Genomic DNA, 23232 nt, shown 5'->3' with positions numbered 1-23232 from the left:
ACAGAACACTTCCGAACTTATTTACAAGGTCAACACTACACTGAAACCAATGTCAGAAAGGACACTGAGAAAATTACATACTAGTGTCCCTCAAAAACAGATGAAAAAATTCTCAACAAAATACTAGCAAACCACATTAAAAATGTTATGCACATGGGGCTGGAGAGCTGGCTCAGCGGTTAAGAGCACTGACTGCTCTTGCAGAGGACCCAGGTTCGATTCCCAGCATCCACATGGCAGCTATGAACCGTCCTTAACTCCAGTTCCAGGGGAATCCGAAGCCCTCTTCTGAACTCCACAGCATTGCACAGTACACGTGCATGCACATGTATGTAGGCAATACACTCATACACGTAAAAAAAAATAAACAAACAAAATCTTTAAAAAAAAAATTTTATGCACCATAATAAGGTGGGATTTATTCCTGTGATACAACAGTAGTTCAGATATGCATCAATAAATATGGAGATGCCAAATTAGCAGAGAGAAAAAAGATTTCTCTCTCATATATATGTATATATACACACATATAGAAAAGGCATTTTACAAATTGCACATCTTTTTCATGATTAAAAACTCTCAACAAACTGAATATATAATAAATGTACTCAACACAGTAAAAACCATATATTACCGCTAACCTCATACTCAATGGTAAAATGCCACTTCCTTTAACATTAATAGTAATAAGGCATATTCTCACAACTTTTGTTTAACATGGTACTGGAAAGAAATAAAAGTTATAGAAATTATGAGTAGACAAGTAAAATTATTCTGCAGATCATATGATCATAGATATAGAAAACCCTGAAGACTGCCACCTAAAAGTTATGATAAAAATTCAGTAATGTTTGCAGATTACAAAAACATCATATAAAATTCAGTCGCGTTTCTCTACACTAACAACAAACCCTCTGAAAAAGAAATAAGAAAAACTACCATTTACAATAGCAAGAAAAACAAAACAACTGAAAAAAAGCTAGGAGTAAAATTTAACAAAAGAAATAAAAGATCTTTTAACTGAAAAATATGTCATTGATGAAATAAATTGGAGCATTAAATAAATGGAAAGATAGCCTATGTTAGTGGGTTAGAAGAATTAATACTGCTAAAATGTCCTAGTGACCCAGTGATCTATATACTCCATGTAATTGCTGTCAGTAGTCTAGTAATACTTTTCACAGAAATAGAAAAAAAAGATAAAATTCATATGAAACCACAAAAAACTTGAATAAGCAAAGCAATGTTGAACAATAAGATTGAAGCTAAAAGAATCATACTTTCTGATTTGAACTATATCACAAAGTTATGATAATCAAAACTACATGATTCTAGCCAAACAGACAAACAAAAATCAGAATCATAGAACAGAACAGAAGCCCAGAAATAAATCTATGGATATATTGTTAACTAATACATACGCCTAAAACAGTGAGAGTGTAGAATTGATCCTGGGAAAAGTGAATACCTTTCATAAAAAAAGAATGAAATGACAGGGCTGTAGAGATGGCTCAGCGGTCAAGAGCACAGACTGCTCTTACAGAGGACTCAGGTTCAAGGGTTCGCTTCCAAGCACCAAAATCGTGGCTAAAAAGCATCCATAACTCCAGTTCCAGGGGATCCAATGCCTTCTGACCTCCGGCGGCATTTCATGACATGGGTGCACTTACACACATGCAGCAATACACAGATACACACAAAAATAAAAATAATAAATAAAAATATTTAAAAATTTTTATTTTATTTTGGGGGTTTCTGATAATGCTACATTCTGAACACACAAAGGGTACAAAATGATTTTTTTCAGAATATTTCAAAGGATGGTGCCAGTCTATCATTGTCTGCAAAGCACTTTCACATACTGTTGCTGTAGGTCATTTTGTCTCTTGATGCCTGCTTTCTGCCGTTCGGATCCATTCTTTAACTCTTTTGTGAATGAAACTAAGAACGCTTTAGGGGACCCCCCTTTCTCCCCGTTTCAGTACAGGCCAAAACTATGGACATAAAGTTAAAAAAAAAAAAGAATGAAATGAGACTCCAGCAGTCACTACTCACAAAATTAACTAGATATGGACTAAAGACTTAAATATAAGGCCTGGCACCTTAAAATATCTCACAGAGAACAAGGGAAAATGACATAAAAACCACATCAAAAGTGTTAGTAAATAGAACTGAAAGTCTGTATAGCATAGGAGACAATGATTAAAATGAGTAAACTATAAATGGTAGAAAATATTTGCATATATAAGTATTACATCCAAAATTGATAAGGAACTTATCTAATTCCACAGCAAATAATCCAAATACATATCAGCAAAGGTTTCATAGAATTTTTCTTCCAAAGAAGACAAAAATGGACAGACATGAAAAGATGCTCAATATCACTAATTATCAGGAAAATGAAATTCAAGACCACAGAACCCTCTAATCTTTCAAACATGACAAGGATTGACTGGGCTAGGACTCAAATGAAGTTTTTCCACTCTTGGTCTATTGTCACTAAGACCTGACAGAGCAGTGCAGAGAGGAAGTATTTATTGGAGTGCAGTCTGTAATGGTGGGAAGGCCTGGCTGTGGTGATAGGACTAAGAGGCTGTTTGCTTACATCTCCAGGGCTCAGCAAGCAAAGATGGCATAGGATCTGAGCCAGGTTGTAAACTCCAAGGTCTGCTTCCAGTGACCCACTTCTGCCGCCTAGGCCCCACCTCCTAAAGGTTCTGCACCCTCCCAAAACACCTTTATGGGGACCAAGATTCAAACACATGAGCCTGTGAGGAATATTTCACACCCAAATTATGACAGATGTAAATGCGATCTACATTGATCTGGGTGTAGGTTAACCAAAGTTCTCATTTATAAATAAATACTTATAAAACTATATGGTTAAGACTTACGTATTCCACTGTTTATAAATTTGACCTCAAAAGAACTATAAATATTCATCTTTAGTTAATGGTATGCACGGCAGTGTGTTTAGTGTGAGCCAACTGTACAGATAACTACAACTGTCTTTGAAATGCCTCAGAAAGTAAGATGGATCATGGGTGGGTGAGTGCATGATAAAGCAAGCACAGGCATAACTAAGTTGTGAGTGTATGTGCACTACTCATTTCTTTCACCCTTTCTGCTTGACGTTTTTCATAATTAAATATTTGGGGGAAATGTCCTTAGGCAAATTCTGACCTGGTTATAAAAGGGAAAGCATCTTTTTTCTTCTCTGCCTTAGAATCATGCAATAAGCAAAAAGAATGGAAAGCAAAAATTCCCCTTTTTACAACAAAACTAGGTCATGGCTAAAACTCTGTGTTCCAGAATATGTAAAAGATCAGCCAGAAACAGGAAAGACTGACAAAGCCATGTAAGAGATAGGGCTCAATGAGGAGAGGGTCTAAGTACCGCAGATCTCCGAAACATTGGACAAAAATACACTATCCCAAGATAAAAGTCACATGGTGTGCAAACTCTAAATCCCTTATTTGCAACTTCACAGTAGGGTGTCAGGAGTTTCTGATTCTAGCTTTTAGAGCTAGCTTGCTTCCAAAGAGAGTAGGAGGCAGGGCCTAATGAACACCAGCATGAGTGAGGCCTATCTGCATAGCAGCCAGGAAAAGTGAAGACTCCTTCCATTAAAATGAGTCTTAAAAAATGAATCTTCAGAGCATCTTGACAGATATAATCAAAATAAAGGAAAAGTAAAGTTTGAACTGAGATAAGTTTCTGCAGAGCAAATAAAAGTATTTTACTGTGAGTTCAGGTCAGCTGGGACTAGAGGGAGACCCTGTCTCAAAAAGACAAAAAAAAAAAAAAAAAATTATGGGAACTAGAGAGATGGCTCAGGGGTTAAGAGCACTTGTTCTTACAGAGGACCTGAATTCAGTTCCCAGCACCCATGTCTGTAACCCCAGCCCCCAAGGATCTGACTTTCTCTTATGACACCTGCAAACATGTGGCATATACTTACATAGTAACATACATAAATATAAGTAAAAATATAAAAAGTGAATCTTTTGAAATACTCATGTTGGAATTTCTTCTTAATAAAAAGACAGACATGGTAGAAATAAACAATACAAATAGATGAAACACACAGACATAAAACATATAAAGGAATATTATCTCAAAATTAATTTTGGTGTGCGTGTCTGTGTGTCCAGGTATGTATGAAAGCTGGTCAAGTTATACACCTTAAATTTGAACTTACTGTTATATACCTCCCACGTTAAGTTAAAAAAGAAAGACACAATAATATGAATGAACCTTAAAATACTATATAAACTAAATCATACATGGAGTATATAATGCTATTTTGTTTATATAGCATTCTAGAAAGAATAAAAATTAAGATCATATAAATGGGAAGACAGCATATGGGAGGAATTGGGTAAGAAAGGACAATAGGGACACTTCTGGAGTGTGAAGGTTTTCTGTATCTTGGACAGGTTGGTGTTTACCCAGATGCATGTAATTGTCATAACTCATCAAACTAAACCCTTAAAATTTCTGTACCTTATTTCATTCTAATTATGCTTCATTTAAAAAACTCATGTTGAAGGAGAGGAATTATGCAGCACATGGCAAAAGATTCAACATATGTATAACTGGCGTCTTCAAACAGCAAAACCAAAACAATGAAATTTGCAGTATAGTTCAGCTTCTCCCTCTACCCAGTTCTTCTCTCCAGTCCTTAGAGGTGTTTCTACATGGCGGCCCCCAGAGCCTCCTGCAGACAGATCATCTCACAGTCTCTTTCCAGAGTTCTAACTTGAGACACATCCAAAAGAAAATCACAACTGTAAAGATAAGAAAAGGATAATTTTGTTTTCACCTAGGCTACATTAAACTTTTTGTCACAAAACAGTGTAATTGACAAAAAGTTATGAACAAATGAACTATTGTGATCAACAAATATAATTTCCCTAGTATATTGTAAATCACTAAGAAAAATAACAAAAATGACTAACAAAAATATAATTATTTCAAGGCTGATTATCAGTTTGATTTGTAATAAGACAAATGAAAATTTGGAACTTGAGAATAAACAAACGAGCTTCACTGAACTACCAGCTTGGTGTTTGCCAATAGGATGGAGAAAGAGGTACTGTCTTGCTCTTTTGTGGAAGTATGAATTGGTAGGGAAGGGAGAATGGAGGCAGAGCGCAGTAACACTGTCAGCATTGCAGTCGCATACAGCCTTCACTGTGGCAGTCTCACTTCTCCCTTTGTATCCTAGAACTGCAAAATTGATAGATGAGGGTAACTGTTTATCCAAACCTTCCCTGAGCTAGCAAAGGGCTAATACAGGCCAACACCTAGTGAACCCATCCCAGGCTCCCAAGGCCATCCATGCATCACCACACAGAACTTTGAACATGCAGACTCAAATGTGTTCATTTTTCTTATTTGCATAAAGGAATGAGAGGAGCTGGCACTTGTTGATTTCTCAAAGAGGAAGCATAGACTTTGCGGGCCAGTTCTATCTTCTTCTTGGTGTTTTTCAATCCATTACCATCCTGCCTATTCACCATTTAATTACACTTTTACTCAAATTACCCTCACGCATTTGGAAGCATTTCTAATTCACTTTTAGTATAAGATAGAAACACCTTCAGCATTCAGTCTTTCATAAGCATATAATAATTAAACCAATTATGTGACAGTCTGTTGCAACTAATATGAACATATTAAATTTAGTGATAAATAGAAACTGTCAGCGCCAGCTCAAATGTGCCTTATCATGATTTCAAGTAACCCACCTGCTACGAGACTTCACCAACTGGGGTTGGAGAGACAGCTCAGCAGTTAAGAACACTGATTGTTCTTGCAGAAGACCCACGTTCAAATCCAAGCACCCACATGGCAGCTAACAACTATCCTTAACTCCAGTAACAGGGGATCTGACAGCCTCTTCTGACGTCCATGGGCATTGCATGACACAGGTGCACTTACCTCATGCAGGCAGTACATGCATACACATTAAAAAATAAAAATAATAAAATATTTTTCAAAAAAAAGAATTCACCAGCCAAGATACCAGTTGGCATATATCAAAAAGAGTTTAGAAGCTTCGATTCATACAGCAAGGTAGTTAAGAAATGATTTAAAGGAGTTTTTATTGCATAATGAAAATGAATAAATAGCAACTACTTCTCTTCCAAAATAAATAAAATCAGAGTAATCCTAATAAACATGATTTGCTAGTATGCTCACATTTTTCTGTTATGAGCATTTTGTCTTCATTATGACTTCCATATGAACCCACGTTCTTTCCAATGTTTTAGGCTTTGGTCAAAGAGTTACTAAATGATGTCCGTGGGAGAAGGCATCAAATCAGAGAGCTTAAAAAAATGCAGAAAAACAGACGTGCTTGTAAAACCTCAACCCATAAAGCCCAGACCTTGGCAGCTTCTATCCTGAACATTTCACAGTCAGACCTAATGGAAATATTGGACACAGAAGATGAAGTGGTAAGATCATTTAAATATTCATCAGTCAAGGTCTTATTGCACATTTATCTAAATACTTTTTTGTTTTATAACTTAGAATTTAACTTTTATATTCATGAAGGTGATAGTGTCATGGTACCAAAGAAAGCTATGTCCTGAGTATTAACTCCGAACACCTTTAGAGAAATGTAGTATATAATATAGGAATAAGCCAGCATCTGTAACAGGAAAGGGTATCTGCTATGCTGAGCAATTAGAGTGATTTATATTGCTAGTTATTCATGTGAGCTGTCCTTCCCGTCTCCGTTCTCTTTAGGTAATCTATATACCTTGTACACCAGGGGGGTTGTTGTTGGTGTGTGTGTGTGTGTGTGTGTGTGTGTGTGCGTGTGCGCGCGTGCGCGCACACGCACACACACACACCCTTTCATTTGTTTGGCTTGGTTTGGTTTAGTTTGGTTTTAGGTGGGATCATTACTGTGTTGTTCAGGCTGGCCTTGAACTGCTAGAATCAAGTGATCCTCCTGTCTCAAGGCTCTCAGCTATCTGGTACTACAGATAGGCACCACCACCCCCAGCAGTAACCACTCTTCTTAATTAAGCCAGTTTGAATGGACTTAGTTCAGACAAGTCACCATTGATTTGATAACAAAAATCTCCTAGGTGGCATTTCTTTGTTTAAGATATTTTTATTGAATTTTTGCAAATTTCATACAATCTCTTTTGATCTTATTTAGATCTCCCTCCCATCTGAATCTCCCCTTACTACTCCCAACCCAATTTCATGTACTCTATTGTGATTTATATATTATGTTACTCACGTGAACTCACAGCAGTGGTGACAGCATGCATAGGTTCAAAGTAAGCTCAAGCCAGACCAAATCCCAGCATAATTTTGGAAAGTGGGTAAGAAGCCCCAACTCCTCCTGAGGAGTTATTGACAACTAATGGCTGCTGGGAGTGGGGAGTGAGATTTATTTTTAAACTAACAAATCTATTGGCTTTCCTGGCTAAATTTAAAATGAATTTTGTTAACTATTTCTCTAGCCCCGGCCTTCTTTTTACCTTGTTATATATTTTTTTACTCCTATCTCCATCCTGTCTTGAGCCCCACTATGATAGCAGAAATACATACTCGTAAATTATCATGAAATAGAGAAATACAGCTATTATTTACAAGTGTGTGTAAATATTTATAAATTAAATATAAAAGATCATGAATTGAAATATTTCAACCTTGAAGAGGCAAGCCATGGCTGATATTCATATAGATTTGTTCAATGTCTAGTAGAATGAGCAAGTTCATCTAAGCGAAGTTAACATTACTGCTTTTATTTTTCTTAGGAAATTGAAAAGATAAAGATCGATGCTGAAAATGATAAGGAATGGCTATTGTGCGTTCAGAAACTCCTTGAAGGACAGGTATTTCATTTTTGTGCTTCATATGTGAAAACTTCCAAATAAAAATTCCAAGCCTTATATTTTTGCTAGATGTCTAACGTTTTGCAAACACACATCATTTATCTGTTAGGTAAAGAAGCGTTCCGAAAGGTAGACAAGAAAGTTAACCCTCTATTTGTACTCTTGGACTTAACAAACGAAACAAATGCCTTGAGAAAGAGCCAACACGAGTCTTAGCAAGTGCATTAATTAAATTATTGAGTCAACCTCTGTGCTTGCTAGGCTGAAAAGGATCCATTCTCTCAGACCTCTTAGGAAAAGAGATTCTTTATTAGTGTCTTTAAAGTTAGTAGTTGATATGGACACCTGAGGAGTTCATGGGTTTCGGTGACCTTTTATATGGACCTGTTTCCAGTCAATTCATGTTTTCCTCACAGCCAGACAGCTGTTTATTACTGTGTCTTCCCGCACTCTCTACAATATTTTCTACTGAGACCTCGAGCAGCTTGTTAGTGGGAAGTAAATATTGATTTGGCATCCTGTCAATGCAGAAAGAATGAAAAAATTTCCACCAGAGGCCCCTCAAACATTTTCCTATCGACGTTTTCTGGGCCGAGTGGAAAGCTGCATAGAGGATGACAAGGCCAAGACGAGCTGCGGTCCCTGAGGGGGTCTGTTGAGACTGCTGCTGTGACCTGTGTGATACTTTTCCTTCCCTTTCAAGTGTTTTTTTAATACACACATAGTCTGCTGGGATGCGCCCCTCTTGTAAGTGATCAAGGGCAGTTTATTGGCAGGTGAGAGCCCTGCTTTTCTAGTCACAGGCAGCTTTTGTTTGGACATCACTGACAGCATGTAATGCATTCTAAAACTTTTTCATTAGAGTTCTTTTTTTGTTCATCCTAATCGTTTATTTCAAAACTGACCTGGAATAAACAAAAGCTAATAATTGTCAAAATAGCAAAAAGAAAAACCCTATCAATCTGTGATTTTTGAAAGGCTTTGTATATGTTTCTGTGTAAAGATTGAAAACAGAAGTTGATATTAGTTATGATTATGTTATGTCTATATTACCAGTAGCACTTCCTGTGTTTTTAGTAAAGTTCACAGTAAATAAATGAAAGGGTTGGAAATATAACTCAGTGGCAGGGTCCTTTCTTCACATGCAGAAGGCCATGTGTCCAACCCCTAGCACCAGACAAAAAAGAAAGGGCAGTAAGTGATACGTAAGCTGCTCATACTCAGGGTTAATATTCTATATTTTTGAAACATTATCCGGAATTGCTTCAATAATAGAATGTGATTGAGATCCTTTTGCATAAAGTTATTCAAATACAGATGTAAAGGTGCTAGACAAAGCCTTTCACAGCGACAAGATGTTTTTGAGAGAAGAGATGATTTCTTACATTCTATGTGTACAGACTCAGCCCAGTACCTGGCACATGAGAGTTCAGAACTAATTGTTATGAGGTTTCTTTCAACTTAAAACAATACAAATAAACTTGTAATGGGTTGTTAAATGTTTCCTGGTAACCATGACCTTATAGTTCTCGTAATTAGAAATTTTATCTTTAATTATTGCCATAAAATAACAAATCAATATATAAAATCTTTATTAAATTTTACTAAAGCTATACTGATACTAGATCTAGTTTTCATGACTTACACATGTGGATGTACATATACACACTCTCCATTATCTAGATATACACTTATACTGTCCAGTTAGTATAAAAGAAATCCTGTTGGAAACAGCATCGGACTGCTTAATACTGCATTTTGATATAGTGCTTTTTTTGTGCCACTGAGCCTGGACTCAGGAATATAATTGCCTGGTAGTATTGATTTAATTGCCCAGGTTTATTTGTGGACTCCTAATTATTGACTGGAGGTAAATTTAATGGAGCAGCCTTTATGAACCCTGGGAAATGCTGCTGTTGCTGTTATACATAATGAACTGCATCACATGTCTTTAGATCATTTTTCAAGCTAATTTTATTCCACTGTGACAGTGTGATAACATTTAAAAAGTCAAAGACTTTTATTTTTATTACTGACATAGGTGGTTTTGCCGATGTCTTTGAATTTTGTGAAGAAAAAATAGGAATTTCAATGGTCGCACTTGGATGTCACTTTATAATTATGCCCAAGGGAAAAATCCATAAGCTAGAAAACACATCTTTTCATTGTTGCTGGTCACTTCTTTTCTTCTCCTTCAGTCTCAGCATTTATATTTGTCCTGCATTTTCACAAATATTTTCTTTGCCCACCTATTTTCCTTGAGTCAGAGATATTCACAGGACTGTGTGGGCAAAAAATATAAATCTGCTTGTTCACACATTTGGTTACTTTATGACTGTGTCTCCCTGTATCTGCATTTATATGACCTTTGAGTTGTGGAATAATTGAACACGTTCCCTAAAAACCCTACCTAAATGGACACTGGTATAATGATATTAAATATTTCAAGGGTAAAGTTATAGGAGAACTTAGCTTTTCTGCTCCTCCTCTGTGCTGGGTGCTATATGAGACAGAACCCTGAGAATATAGAGAGGAATCTGGCCCCATGGTTTTTGACTTTATTCACATGATGAATTTTTATATTGACAATATATTCAGCATAAAATAAGAAGCCATTTTTGCCATGTGACTGAATCAAACTATATAATGTAATAATTACTGCCACTGTTAACCGGAGAGTATCAGAAAAAAAATGTATAAACTTTTAACATATAAATTATATGCAATGTATGTGTATTTTTAATTATAGAACACAAGGCTATAACCTCATTATTTCAAGTAGTTGTAATTAGTAATTCCATGTATTTAATATTTTTTCTGCAATTTACAGTTTCCTAATAAGAACCACATTGAAAATGCCTTTCTAAGATCTGCTTTCATATTTCTATAGTATAGATATATTTAATTTATTTTCATATTTTATTTGGACTTTGTTTTCATAGTAATATGTTTTTAAACTTTAAAAATGTCTTCTGACAAAGACAAACAAGAAAATTAATGATTATCTGAGATGGGAAATACCCCTTAAAAATGAGTTTTTAATGTAGTTTAAAGAGTGAGTGAAAATAGAGCTAGGACCAGATGATACTGGCTTTTGAGCAAGAGTTGTGCTTTCAGAAGGTACGTGACATCAGAAAGTAGGGAAGTAGCAGAGTCAAGATGGGAGGCAGTGGGGCAGGATACGCCCTGCTCATAGCAACAGAGACGCTGAGGGAAAATACTGTCCACATTTAGCAGTAATGAGAGTGCATAAATGGTCCAAAATCAAAGACAGATTACTTAATACCCTGTATGATGAGAAAGATGAAGACACTTTGAAGAGTTTTAGTGATCAAGAGGCCAGGTTTGATAGGGAAGAAATACTCAATAGTGATTGGAGCCATAGAACTTCTAGTAGGTTAACAGTATTTCAAGGAATGTGTTTTTCCTTAACTTATCATAGAGCCTTTTGTCTGGTTCTTTTCAGTTTACTGTAATCATTTAAGAATATACTTCATATGAACAACAAAAAGATAAAAACTCAGTATACTTGTATTGGGACCATACTAAAAAGTCTTCCTACCATAAGTTATTGAGAATACTGTCTGGATTCTGATGAGGAATTTTTCTTGGCATTAAATATTTATTTTCCAGTTAGTTGCTTCAGATATTTAAAATACTGAAATTTAAAATGGTTTACTTTCCACGATGTCTTCTCTAAGAAAGAGATAGCTCAGCTCTTGCAGAGGACCTAGGTTTGATTCCTAGCACCCACATGGTGGCTACGAATCATCCTTAATTAACTCCATATCCAGGGGAATCCGAAGCTCTCTTCTGACCTCCACAGCATTGCACGACATGGGTGCACTCACATACATGCAGGCAATACACTCATACACATAAAATGAAAATAATAAATAAAAATATTTTAAAAAGAAAAAGAAATATGTAGAATTCTTCATCTAGCAGTAATTAGTTGCCAACATTAATTTAGATAAGATTGGGGTCTCCTGTTTATTTTCTCAGTTCTATGTTGGGTTACTGTCTGCCTGAGTTTGCATGGGACTTGTGTATGCTGACACCTATGCCATAGAATCATATGAGCAGGTTCCCAAGAGCTTATAGGACTCTGTTTCCATGTGGTCATTCCCATCCTCCCTGGCTCTTACAATCTCTCCACTCCCTCTTCCATGATTGTCCCTGAGCCTTGGGCGGATGAAGTTTAATAAAGGGGTCCTGTCCAAGGACCATTCTAGATGAAGAACACTGATCTTCCTAAAACAAGGGACTAGATAGGCTGACTAGACTCAGTGGATGGACTTGCACTGGGGAATGGCTGGGGGCACTGACAACACAGTGGGCAGTAACAGGGATTAACAGAGTATATGGGCTCCAGTCGGAGGAGGGCAGCTATGGGAGGGTGCCATTTAGGATGGGGGCATAAAGATGTTTAAGATTGTTTGAGATGTTCTGTATGAAATACACAAAAAAATCAATTAAAAAATATTTAGAATTCTATTCTATAGAATGCCCTGTAGTATGGCTGTGGAAAAGTTTTATAAACCTCCCTGGCATTTGTAACTAGAGTGTACTACCAGCCTGAAGGTTAACTGAAAGTTTCTTAGAAATCTGAAGATTTCTCTTCTGTGATTGCTTTCTGCATTGCATTCATAACCCATGTGCCACATGCTTACATGCTTGCACACTTACCCTCTCTCATACATCATATAAGCATACAGACCCACAGACTTACTCCACATATCTAGCTGAAGTAAGAGTTGAAATTCTGTACTCCTCCTGCTTGAATACTTTATGTAACAATTTGAAGCCTGCTTTCATATCAGGAAAATGACATTTGTTGTAATTCTTTGAAACAATTAGACTCTAACCTATATTATCTGTTTTGTGGTAACTGCTTTTCTTGCTGTGGTAGCATGCAGTTTTGTGCTATAAAAAATAGGTTATAACTAGTATCCTAAAATTGTCTCACCCTAATACAAATAGGGTTTGCCTCAAGTTGTCTATCAATGGTCAGTTTAATTGCTTTATATACTTCAGATTAGCAGTGTGATTTGCTCAAAAACATTCAGGTGTCTATTATATAAAAGTGTTGGTCCCCATGGGCAAACAAAGGGAACAATTCAGGTCCTCAAAGAATTTTAAATGGAAAACGGGAAAATAACAAGTAGTGGTGAAGAAGGGGAGAAATTGGAACCCTTATATATTGTGGATGATAATACAAGATGGGGTAGCTGCTGTGAAAAACACTTCATCAGCTCCTCAAAAACTTAAGTAGTATAGTTACATTACTAAGAAATTCCACTTCTGAGCATACTGCTAAAAGAACTGAAAGCAGGGTCTTAAGCAGGTATTCTTACAGAATGTTGATAACAGTCTTATTCAATAGCCAAAGGGGAAATGAACCAGATGCCTGTTGATGGATGTGTAGACAAACATCTCACACACACACACACACACACACACACACACACACACACACACGATTATTCAGCCTTAAAAAGAATGAAGTATTAGCGCACACCTTTAATCCGAGCACTCAGGAGGCAGAAGCAGGAGGATCTCTGTAAGTTCAAGGCCAGCCTGGTCTACATAGTGAGTTCCAGGACAGCTGGGGCTACAGGGAGACCCTGTCTCAAAAAGACCAAATTTTTAAAAAAGAATGAAATATTATGCTGATACCTGCTGCAACATTGATGAATCTTGAAGAAACCTTATAATGAATACATAATAAAGACATTATGCTACATGAAATAAGCCAAACACAAAAGGACAAATACTGTATGATTGCAGTTGTGTAAGGACTAATTCAACTAGCTCAGATTCTAGCATACTAGATTTCTGTTTAGAAATTAAGAAAGACAACAACATGAACATATTTAATGCCACTAAGTAATAAAGTTAAAATGGTTAACATGACAAAATTTATGTTGCATATATCTAGCAAAACTGCTTAGGATAGGGGCTGGAGAGATGGCTCACCAGTTAAAAGCACTGGCTGCTCTTACAGAGGACTTGGGTTCAATTCCCAGCATCCACATGGTAGCTATGAACCATCCATAACTCCAGTTCCAGGGGAATCTGATGCCTCGTCTGACCTCTGAGGGCATTGCATGACATGGGTGCACTAACACACATTCAGGCAATACACTCATACACATTAAAAAATAATAAGAATAAATTGTTTAGGATATATAGGTAGTATATGGGACCCACAGGTAATATTCCTTTCCATTATGACTTAATTTATATAGGGTAATTTTACTTTCTTTTTTCCAAAATATTTGGAGGCACTTGAAATAAGTCCAGATTTGGGTAGCTAAGTATAGTATAGGCAGATTCTTCCTCCTGATAGGTAAGTTCCTTCAGAGCCAAAGAATAACCTTTTATCTTCTATGATGTGCTAATTGTAAACAAAAAGCAGGGCTGGAGAGACAGCTCAGTAGTTAAGAATGCTTATGGTCTTGTAGAGGATCCAAGTTATGTTCCCAGCACCCACACTGGGCAACTCACAACAGTCTGCAATGCCAGTTCCAGAGGTATCTGATGTCTCTGGCCTCCATGGAACACTTGCACTCAAGTACACATGCATACACACATATTTAAAACATTTTTTAATTTTTTGAATTACATACAATATATTTTGATCATATTTAGATCCTCTCCCGTATCTGGAACCTCCTTTCTAATCCCCCACCAAATTTCTGTGCTCTCATATACATATGTGTATGTGTATATAGAGAGGGAGGGGGAGCTATAGAGTCAGATTTGTGTTCTCAAATGCCCTTTGGTGTGGGTTCATCCACTGGAGCCTTTAAAAAAATTGAAAAGCAAATTGTGCCATAAGCTTATGGATTATGCAGAGGACCAGTAGAGATTAAAATTACCCCATTCTTGCACATTGAGACCAAACCTTTTCATCCCATTCTATTGAGATACTTTTCATACAGATTTATGATTAGGTTTTATCCTGAGTAGCTATATGAAAGGAAGAATTGTAAAGTAATAGAATCTTTGGTTTGTAAAACGTCTAGGCCAACTAGCCCTTCAGAGCACGACTTGTAGAGCTGTCGGAAATGAAGTGGATTCATAGACACTACTAAATATTTTTGGTATCGATTAAGTTGTTTCTTCCCTGAATTCATTGGTCAGATTCATACTGTGAATATTGATATTTATACCCAGTCCTTTTGAGCCCCCAAATAATTTGTTTGATGTTTGTATAAGGAGGGATTCCTGATTTTTATAATAGATTATAAACTCCTAAGAACCTGCCTCTTGTGCTGGAGAGCTTTAGTGTCAACTTGACACACCTGGGTTGAGGGAGCCTCAATTGGGGAATTGCTTCCATAGGACTGATCTGTGGACTGGCCCGGGGCATCTTCTTGATTGTTGAGTGATGTGGGAGGGCCCAGCCCACTGTGGGTGGTGCCACCCCTGGGCAGGTGGGTCTGTGTTGCATAAGAAAACAAGCTGAGCTGGGGCCAGGGGAGCAAGCCAGTAAGCAGCATTCCTCTGTGGCCTGTGATCCAGCTCCTGCCTCCAGGTTTCTGCCCTGAGATCCTACCTTGGGCTCCCTGATGACCTGTGATCTGGGATATGTAAGCTGAATAAACCCTTTCCTCCCTAGGTTGGTAGTGGTTCGAATGTTTTGTCACAGCTACAGAGAAACAAACTAAATCAGCTGTGTTTGAAAGGCGCATGTGTGGAATAGATATGTCCCCTACTATATATAGTTCTTGCTTTAGTAAAAATGCATCATTTTAGGATAGAACAATACTGATAATAAATATATTATTTGCCCTACACTTGCCTATCTTTGTCAGTAAGATAAGTTCCCTAGTGGAAGTTCTTGCAGCAGGTGTGGGAAGTGGGATAAAGCAGGAATGTGTCAGTTCTCATTGTAAGGCTAGAGTCCACCAAAGGAAACAGGGGTCCAAATTGATGCCATGGAGGTTTATGGAAATGATATCCTCTCTAGGATGGTATCATTGTCCAACACGTTGTCTTAAAGGAGAAGGAACATTAGTAGTCTCCGATCTATGAGCATACATGTCACTAGCTTGTTAAAAATGACTTGATAGGCGTGGGTCAGTGAGGATCATTGCCTCCCATGGAGGATCCATTGACCAAGAGTTAGCCCACTATAAGCCAATTATCCAAACAGAGTTCTATTAGCCCTCAGGAGCCAGACAAGAGGCCTAATCATAGGCTTTGAAATACTGTTGGGTTTACAGGCAAGACTACAGCCAATTCAAACATTCATACATTTCTCTTGCATCTTATATAACTTACCCAGGCCATCAAGGATTTGATAAACAGTTCCTTTTCTGAATCCTCAAGTATCTTACTTTCCCAAGGACCTTATAAATAGGATAGACAGCTGGGTGTGGTGGCACACACCTTTAATTCCAACACTTGAGAGACAGAGGCAGGCAGGTCTCTGTGAGTTCAAGGCCAGCTGGGGCTACAGGGAGACCCTGTCTCAAAAAGATAGATAGATAATTAATTAATTAATTAATTAATCATTTTTAAAAATAGTCATATCCCTTAGATTTCAGAGATATGGTTGTTTCAATAAAAAAAATATCATTTGTAAGTTAGTAAGAGATATTCCAGTCAGTGCTGATTTTTTAAAAATTATTATTTTTATGTGTATGAACATATTGTCTGCATGTATGTGAGTGCACCCGTGTTGTGCAGTGCCACGGAGATCAGATGAGGGCTTTGGATTCTCCTGGAACTGGAGTTAAGGAGGGTTCGTAGCCACAATGTGGGTGCTGGGAATTGAACCCGAGTCCTCTGCAAGAGCAGTCAGTGCTCTTAACCACTGAGCCATCTCTCCAGCCCTAGTGCTGTTGTTTTATCTCTGTTTTGCAGTCATGAAAGTTAGGCTTTCATATTTTTCTGATTAACTCAAACGTCTGCATTTATATCTCACCTTAATACAGAAACACCAACCACAACTTCTAAGTGCGAATGATAAGTTTTGGACAGTGTCGTGCCAGTTTCTAAAGACAAAACAAACATCGATAGGGATAGGTGTTTATATGTAAAAGAAGCTGGAACTATGTGTTGAAACTTCAGGGAAATCCCCCCAGAAATGGAAATCACATTCTGCAACAGGGACAACCCGAGAAGATAACGAATAGACCAAGTAAAATTTTAGTTGTTCAGATATCCCTGTTAGGTTTCCTACCAAGAAGTCTCATTCAGTATCATATGTTCCCCATCCACGTTTTCCCTAGTGCCAGGAATGTGGAGCTGTGTAACCCCACGCTGATAGGAACAGAAGAAAATCTCTCAGACACTCTGGACTTTCTAATCTAGCACATACCACCCAAGGAGAGAACCAAGGCAGTGTGTTTGTTAGGTTGTTGTTTCAGACTTATTTGATGGAGTGGGTGTGAAAAAAAAATTCTTTGCTACTGGCCAGTCAAGTTGCCGCTTAAATCCAACCTAAAACCCTGTTACTAAAGGGCAGCTGTGCTTTTGTATCTGAGGCATTTCCAGGAGAGGCTTAGCTACCTCCAGAACACATGTAGAGATAGTGTCATTGACTGTAAAATTTGCACTTAATATGGACTCCACAGTAGAAGATGCTAGTCTCCTAGGTCTTTATACAAATATTTTACACATTTTTAAGTAAAGCTCACCTCACGATGGTGCAAGCCTGCAACCCCAGAATGCTATGTGACCTCAAACTATTAAGCAAACCACAGGGATTTTTAAAGCATTTTCCAAGGCTTGCCATATTTTAAGTACTATTTCAGTTCTAACTCTAACCAATCTAGAGATATATGCTGAGATTTAATGTTCATGGAGCTCTTTTAAAATTTTCAAGAGGATCTGGAGAGATGACTCAGTGGTTAAGAACACATAATGCTCTTGGGGGGAAACTGAGTTCTGTTCTGAGCACCCATATCAGGCAGATCATTGCCACCCTTTTCTGGACTCCAACAACACGTGCACTCATATGTAAATACCGTCATGTAGACACGTGCATACAGATACTTTAAAATGAAAACAGATAAAAAATATTTTGAAGAGCTTTTATGCATCATTAAAGATTATGTCATAGTCTAGCTAACCTTAGGTTAACAGTAATTTGTGGTATTAAAATTTAATAGTGATCTGTATGTGATATAAGTAATGACTCTTAATTAACCAAAATAGCTATTAACTTAGAATTTCTTTCTTAACCAGTCTCACAAGAATTTTTATGAATTAATCCTAGATTAAGCAGAAAATCTTATCTATACAACTTATTAAAATTATGCTAAATATATAAAAAATAGTATAAACTTATTAAGAGATACTATTTTTAAAGCTGAAGCTCTTGGTGCATAGTAAGACTCAGAAGGCAGAAACTATTTGTCAGGTCAGAAGGGTATCTATAAAAATTTCTAGTTGAGAGTTACTTTAAGATAAATTCATTTGAAAACAATTTATATGTTTGTGAAATGTTTTATAACCCTCTTATGAGAGATTTTATAATTCTGACTTTTCTTAATCTTTATTTTAATTTTCTTATAAAATTACACTGATTTTCTATTCTAAATTCCTTAGGATTGACAATTATATGTTTATTCATTTCTGTGTGTGATGTATGCATGTGTGTAAATGTGGATGTGCACAGCACAGCCATGCACACACTGTGGAGGTCAGAAGAGGACACTAGGTGTCCTGCTCTATCACCTTATCCTCTTGAGACAGGGTTTCTCACTGAACCTAGAATTTGCCATTTTTCAGCTGAACTGGCTTGCCTAAGCCTCAGTAATCCTCCTGTCTTCACCCCAGAACACTGGGGTTACCTATAAAGGTGCACACATCACATCCAGCTTTTACCTAGGTGCTGTGGTTCTGAACTCAGATCCTCATGCTTGTGCAATAAATGCTCTTACCCATTGAACTATCTCCTCAATTTGCAGTATATATTTTTAAAAATTAATTTTCTTGTTGGACATGCATGACAGGGCTGGGCATACGTGAACTCACAGCAGCTTTGACTACATGTGCATGACCTACAAGATCAAGCCAGTCAAGAATCCTAGCATGGATGAGGGAGGGGCTCATAAAATCCTTCCCCTAGCTCAGGATCTTTTGGAAATGATGGTGGCTGGAGGAGGGACAGTCTGGGTTTTTTCAGGGATGTGGTTCCTGAGAGACTGTCCTCCAGCAGATGGTCCTTCACCCATGCACATACAGGCAGATAAGTGGACTCTGTGTGTTTAAAAACAGCATATGTGAGGTTGAGAGGGAAAAGTGGTGGTGGGATAGGAGAGAACTTCGGGGGGATGGATCCAACCAAAACATACACACAATGTATGAGATTATCAAGCAAAAAAAAATTTTTTGAAGATCTCTTTGACCTATATCAAGTTTATAAACAGCAATCAGGATGAATGCTGAGTTTAGAAAAAAAATGTGGGAATTAGTTTGTTACAAAGGAAAAACCAGGTGCTGGAGAGACGGCTCAGTGGGTAAGAGCACCAGCTGCTCTTGCAGAGGACCCAGCACCCACATGGTGGCTAATGACTGTCATAAGTCCACTTCGGGAGAATCCAATACCCTCTTCTGACCTCCTCTGGCATTGCGCAGCACAGATACGCTTACATGCAGACAATACATTCATACACATAAAAATAATAAATAAATATCTTTAGAAACAAAGGGAGAACAAAAGGATAAACGTGTAACTCAGTGACAGCACTGGTGGGGACATAGAAAACTGAATAAAAGTAAATAAGCATTTCACAGTGACTTGTACAGTACAGATGAGAAACTTCTTGTAAAATTCCATAAGGTTGAGTAATCTTCTGAACTGTTGTCGACAAGAAGTGAGGAACCTTGCAAGGGCAGCAGGGCGCACACACCCGCACAGCTTGGTTAGGCGCACACACCCGCACAGCTTGGTTAGCAACCGATGGCTGTTTGAAATCCTGAGTGTTAGCGCTATACAAAGCCTACAGAAGCTTACAGTCTAAGAAAATGGGCTTGACAACAGTTGTGTTTAACGTTGGGGCTAATTTGATGGGGAGCCAGAAGAAAAGAATAAAGGAAGCTGTGAGCATCTGGTCAGGCAGTGGGCTTTGTGCTCCTCATTGGAGGCCCCCCGCAAGAAACCTCTTCTTTTAAAGAGAGGCAAAGTGTCTAAATATATCATCTGTTGGAAACTGCTCAACTCACAAGAGTAAGTTTAGCATTTTACTCAAAAATGAAATTTGTAAATAAAAGGAATTAGGTAGAACTATGGAAAATAAGGCAACAATTCAGACTCTTACCTACCACCCATAATGATATAACGATATTGTAAGTGTCCAAATCCCACCAGCAAACCAGAGAAGCAGAGAGAACAATAAAACTACCAGAAAAGTTGTTGCAATTATGAAATTTTAAAATGTGCTCCCATTTCATAAACTCAGCAGTTTCTGAAATGTGTGTATTACACTTTGATATACCAGACCAACTTTAACTACTTAATCAATGGGTATACTTTTGCCATTTTTTTCCTCTCTGAAATCTTCTACAACACTTGAGATGTTGGGCTCTCACACAGACAAGTGTATTGATAGTTCTCGCTCGTTCTTTTATGAGTGATGAACATATAGTACTACTACTGTGGGCTTGTGTGCCCTAGAGATGACTGTAACCTGCTATTGATCAGCTGATTGAAGATGAATGGCTTGGCTGCTTGTATTGCAGATTACATCATTAACATGGTCAGTAAACCATGAATTGTTCAATAAGGCGTTTATCTTTTTTCATTTTATTTCTGCTCTTTTATCATTTTTATTAGAAAAGCCAAAATTGCCCACACTAACCAGGAAGATCAGTTGAAAAGACATCCATTCGGGTACTATTAGGACTGCAGAGTTACCCCTAGCTAAATTTTTTTTTTTTTTGTCTTTTTGAGAAAGGGTCTCCCTGTAGCTCCAGCTGTCCTAGAACTCACTTTGTAGACCAGGCTGGCCTTGAACTCACAGAGATCCACTTGCCTCTGCCTCCAGAGTGCTGGGATTAAAGGCGTGCACCACCATACCCGGCCAAATTCGGGTACTATTAGGACTGCAGAGTTACCCCTAGCTAAATTTTTTTTTTTTTTGTCTTTTTGAGAAAGGGTCTCCCTGTAGCTCCAGCTGTCCTAGAACTCACTTTGTAGACCAGGCTGGCCTTGAACTCACAGAGATCCACTTGCCTCTGCCTCCAGAGTGCTGGGATTAAAGGCATGCACCACCATACCCGGCCAACTTCTAATGGTTTAATGATGTTTAGTGTATGTTTTTTATCAACCATTTTTTCAATTTTTATTACATTTATTCTCTCTCTCTCTTTCTCTCTCTCTCTCTTTCGTGTGTGTGTGTCTGTGTGTGTGTAGGTATGCAGCTACCATGATGTGCATGTGGTGGTCAGAGGACAAATTCAGGAGTCAATTCTCTCCTACCATATGCTACCGTGGGTTCTGGGTATCAAACTCAGGTTGTCAGACTTGGTGGCAAGTGCCTTTACCCACTGAGTAATCTTGTCAGCCCTAGTATATATTTTTGAACTGAAGAAAATGTAGAGTTTTGATAATCTTTTTTTCCTCTTTTACAGCCCCCTTTTGCCTCATATTTACTGGAAGCAGTACTGGAGAAAATAAATGAAAACAAAAAACTACTTGAAGGATATTTCACAATTATAAAAGATGTTAGATGGTGATAGAATCGGAAGCTTATTTTCAAAGCTTTATGTTGATGTGATTGTAAAACATGCATTGTGATCCAGATACAGTATCTGCTCCAGCTATCAATAGTTGGGTTCAATACCGAAATAAGAAGTCTCTGAAACTAATTAATTGCTGAACAAGTGAAACTAATTAAGTGCATGGCCATTTAAAAGGAAATAGTTGAGCATTTGATTGTTGAATACAAATATTGTCACAAATCAATGCAAACTTGAAAATGATTTTTCTTCTAGTACATAAGAAACTAGAACAAGCTTTGCACATACAAACTGGTCTGATTATTAAAAGAAGAGTAAATAAAGGATATGGTATTCTATGTTTTATAAAAAAACTGTGTTTTACATAAAACTGTTATAAATGGACTTATGTGATCCAGTGAACAACAAATTTGTATTGTTAAAATACTATAAAGTGAGTCATCATAACTTAAAGGATGAGCACTTAGTTAAATAAACTGTGTGACTCAGTTGTTACCTATTCTCATCAACATACTGAATTATGTAGGAGATACTGTGTTTTTCAAGATCTATCTGGCAGAAAATTAAAACATTTTTTTCCTCTCTCTCTCTCTTTGTGCAATCATATAAATAAGCAAGGAGCCACAGCCTTGTATCTAAAGTTGGGCCAGACCTAGCAGCAGTTTGTCCCTGCCGTGGTCAGCTCATTCAAACTGTAGTCTCACCATTATGGGGGGTGCAGTGTCCTTATTTGAATTCCTGAGCAGCCCCCTTATTCCACCTCCTCTCTGTATTCTTGCTGTGCTCTGTCGGATCTTCTAAGCCACTGAACTCATGCTTGCCTCCACACTTGCCCTCGGCATGCCTTTGTGAACACTATGCCGTTAACTTTACTCATATCTGGGTTCTAATTTCTCGGGTTCACTTTATTGGTTTCCTTAGAGACATATTCTCTGACCGCCTTATTATTTAACATAAAATCACCTGTTTTGTTGAGCTGTTCACTTTTTTATTCTGTGGTTTGTTCTCTTCTTTCCCCTTTTAGCATGTAGATCCCCTGAGATTAAAGCAGGGGCTGTCAAATGAAGGCCCATAGCCACATCTGGCCTGCCACTTATTTTTATATGGTCCACAGACTAAACATGCTTTTATACCTTATTAAATGGTTTAAAATGAAAAAAGAATTATAGTTTGTAGCATGTACAATCTTACGAAATTCAAATTTTAATGTATATCAATAAAGATTTATTGGCATGCAACAATTCTCATTATTTTTCATCCTCCCTGTCACACATTCCAGCGGCAGGGCTGAGCCCTTGGAGCAGAGACTGACTCCACTGCTTTCCTCACTTCACCCTACTGTTTGGACGTGACAGCCACAATGACACAGTTCTAAGTTGAAAGCAATTCTGTCAAGTCACAAACATTGAATTCTGCATTTTAAAAAAACATCATTACATATTCATCATGTCAACATTATTAAATCCACACTTTTTTAGGCATAGGGTAGTGTATTTTATTTTGTTACCAAACAGCAACAAAAAATTAAGTTTCATCCAGGTGCCCATGTACAAGATCAGTGTAGTAAATCTCACCTGTAATTCTATACATTAATAAGCATGTAGAAACCAAAATTATAATTACAGTTTATTTCCCAGGGAGTGAAATGTTTAGATATGATTCTGTC

The 23232-nt window shown here is 37.5% G+C and overlaps 1 protein-coding gene across 7 annotated transcripts in view; it reads left to right on the top strand.

The window, feature by feature from the left end:
- The window catches only part of Cntln (centlein), a 327688-nt gene extending 304895 nt beyond the window's left edge, over positions 1 to 22793 (top strand). For all 7 annotated transcript variants that reach the window (XM_029566247.1, XM_008838744.3, XM_008838743.3 and 4 more), the window contains 3 exons: positions 6279 to 6464; positions 7788 to 7865; positions 21459 to 22793. In XM_029566247.1, coding sequence (XP_029422107.1) covers positions 6279 to 6464; positions 7788 to 7865; positions 21459 to 21563 — 369 coding nt within the window. In that variant the 3' untranslated portion in view covers positions 21564 to 22793. The remainder of the gene's footprint in view (positions 1 to 6278; positions 6465 to 7787; positions 7866 to 21458) is intronic.
- The last annotated feature ends 439 nt before the right edge of the window (positions 22794 to 23232 follow it).

Source organism: Nannospalax galili, unplaced genomic scaffold (genome assembly GCF_000622305.1).
Source record: "Nannospalax galili isolate Female #2095 unplaced genomic scaffold, S.galili_v1.0 scaffold219, whole genome shotgun sequence".
Taxonomy (NCBI): domain Eukaryota; kingdom Metazoa; phylum Chordata; class Mammalia; order Rodentia; family Spalacidae; genus Nannospalax; species Nannospalax galili.
The sequence above is the reverse complement of the archived record's forward strand: the minus strand, read 5'-3'. Positions and strand labels throughout refer to the sequence as shown.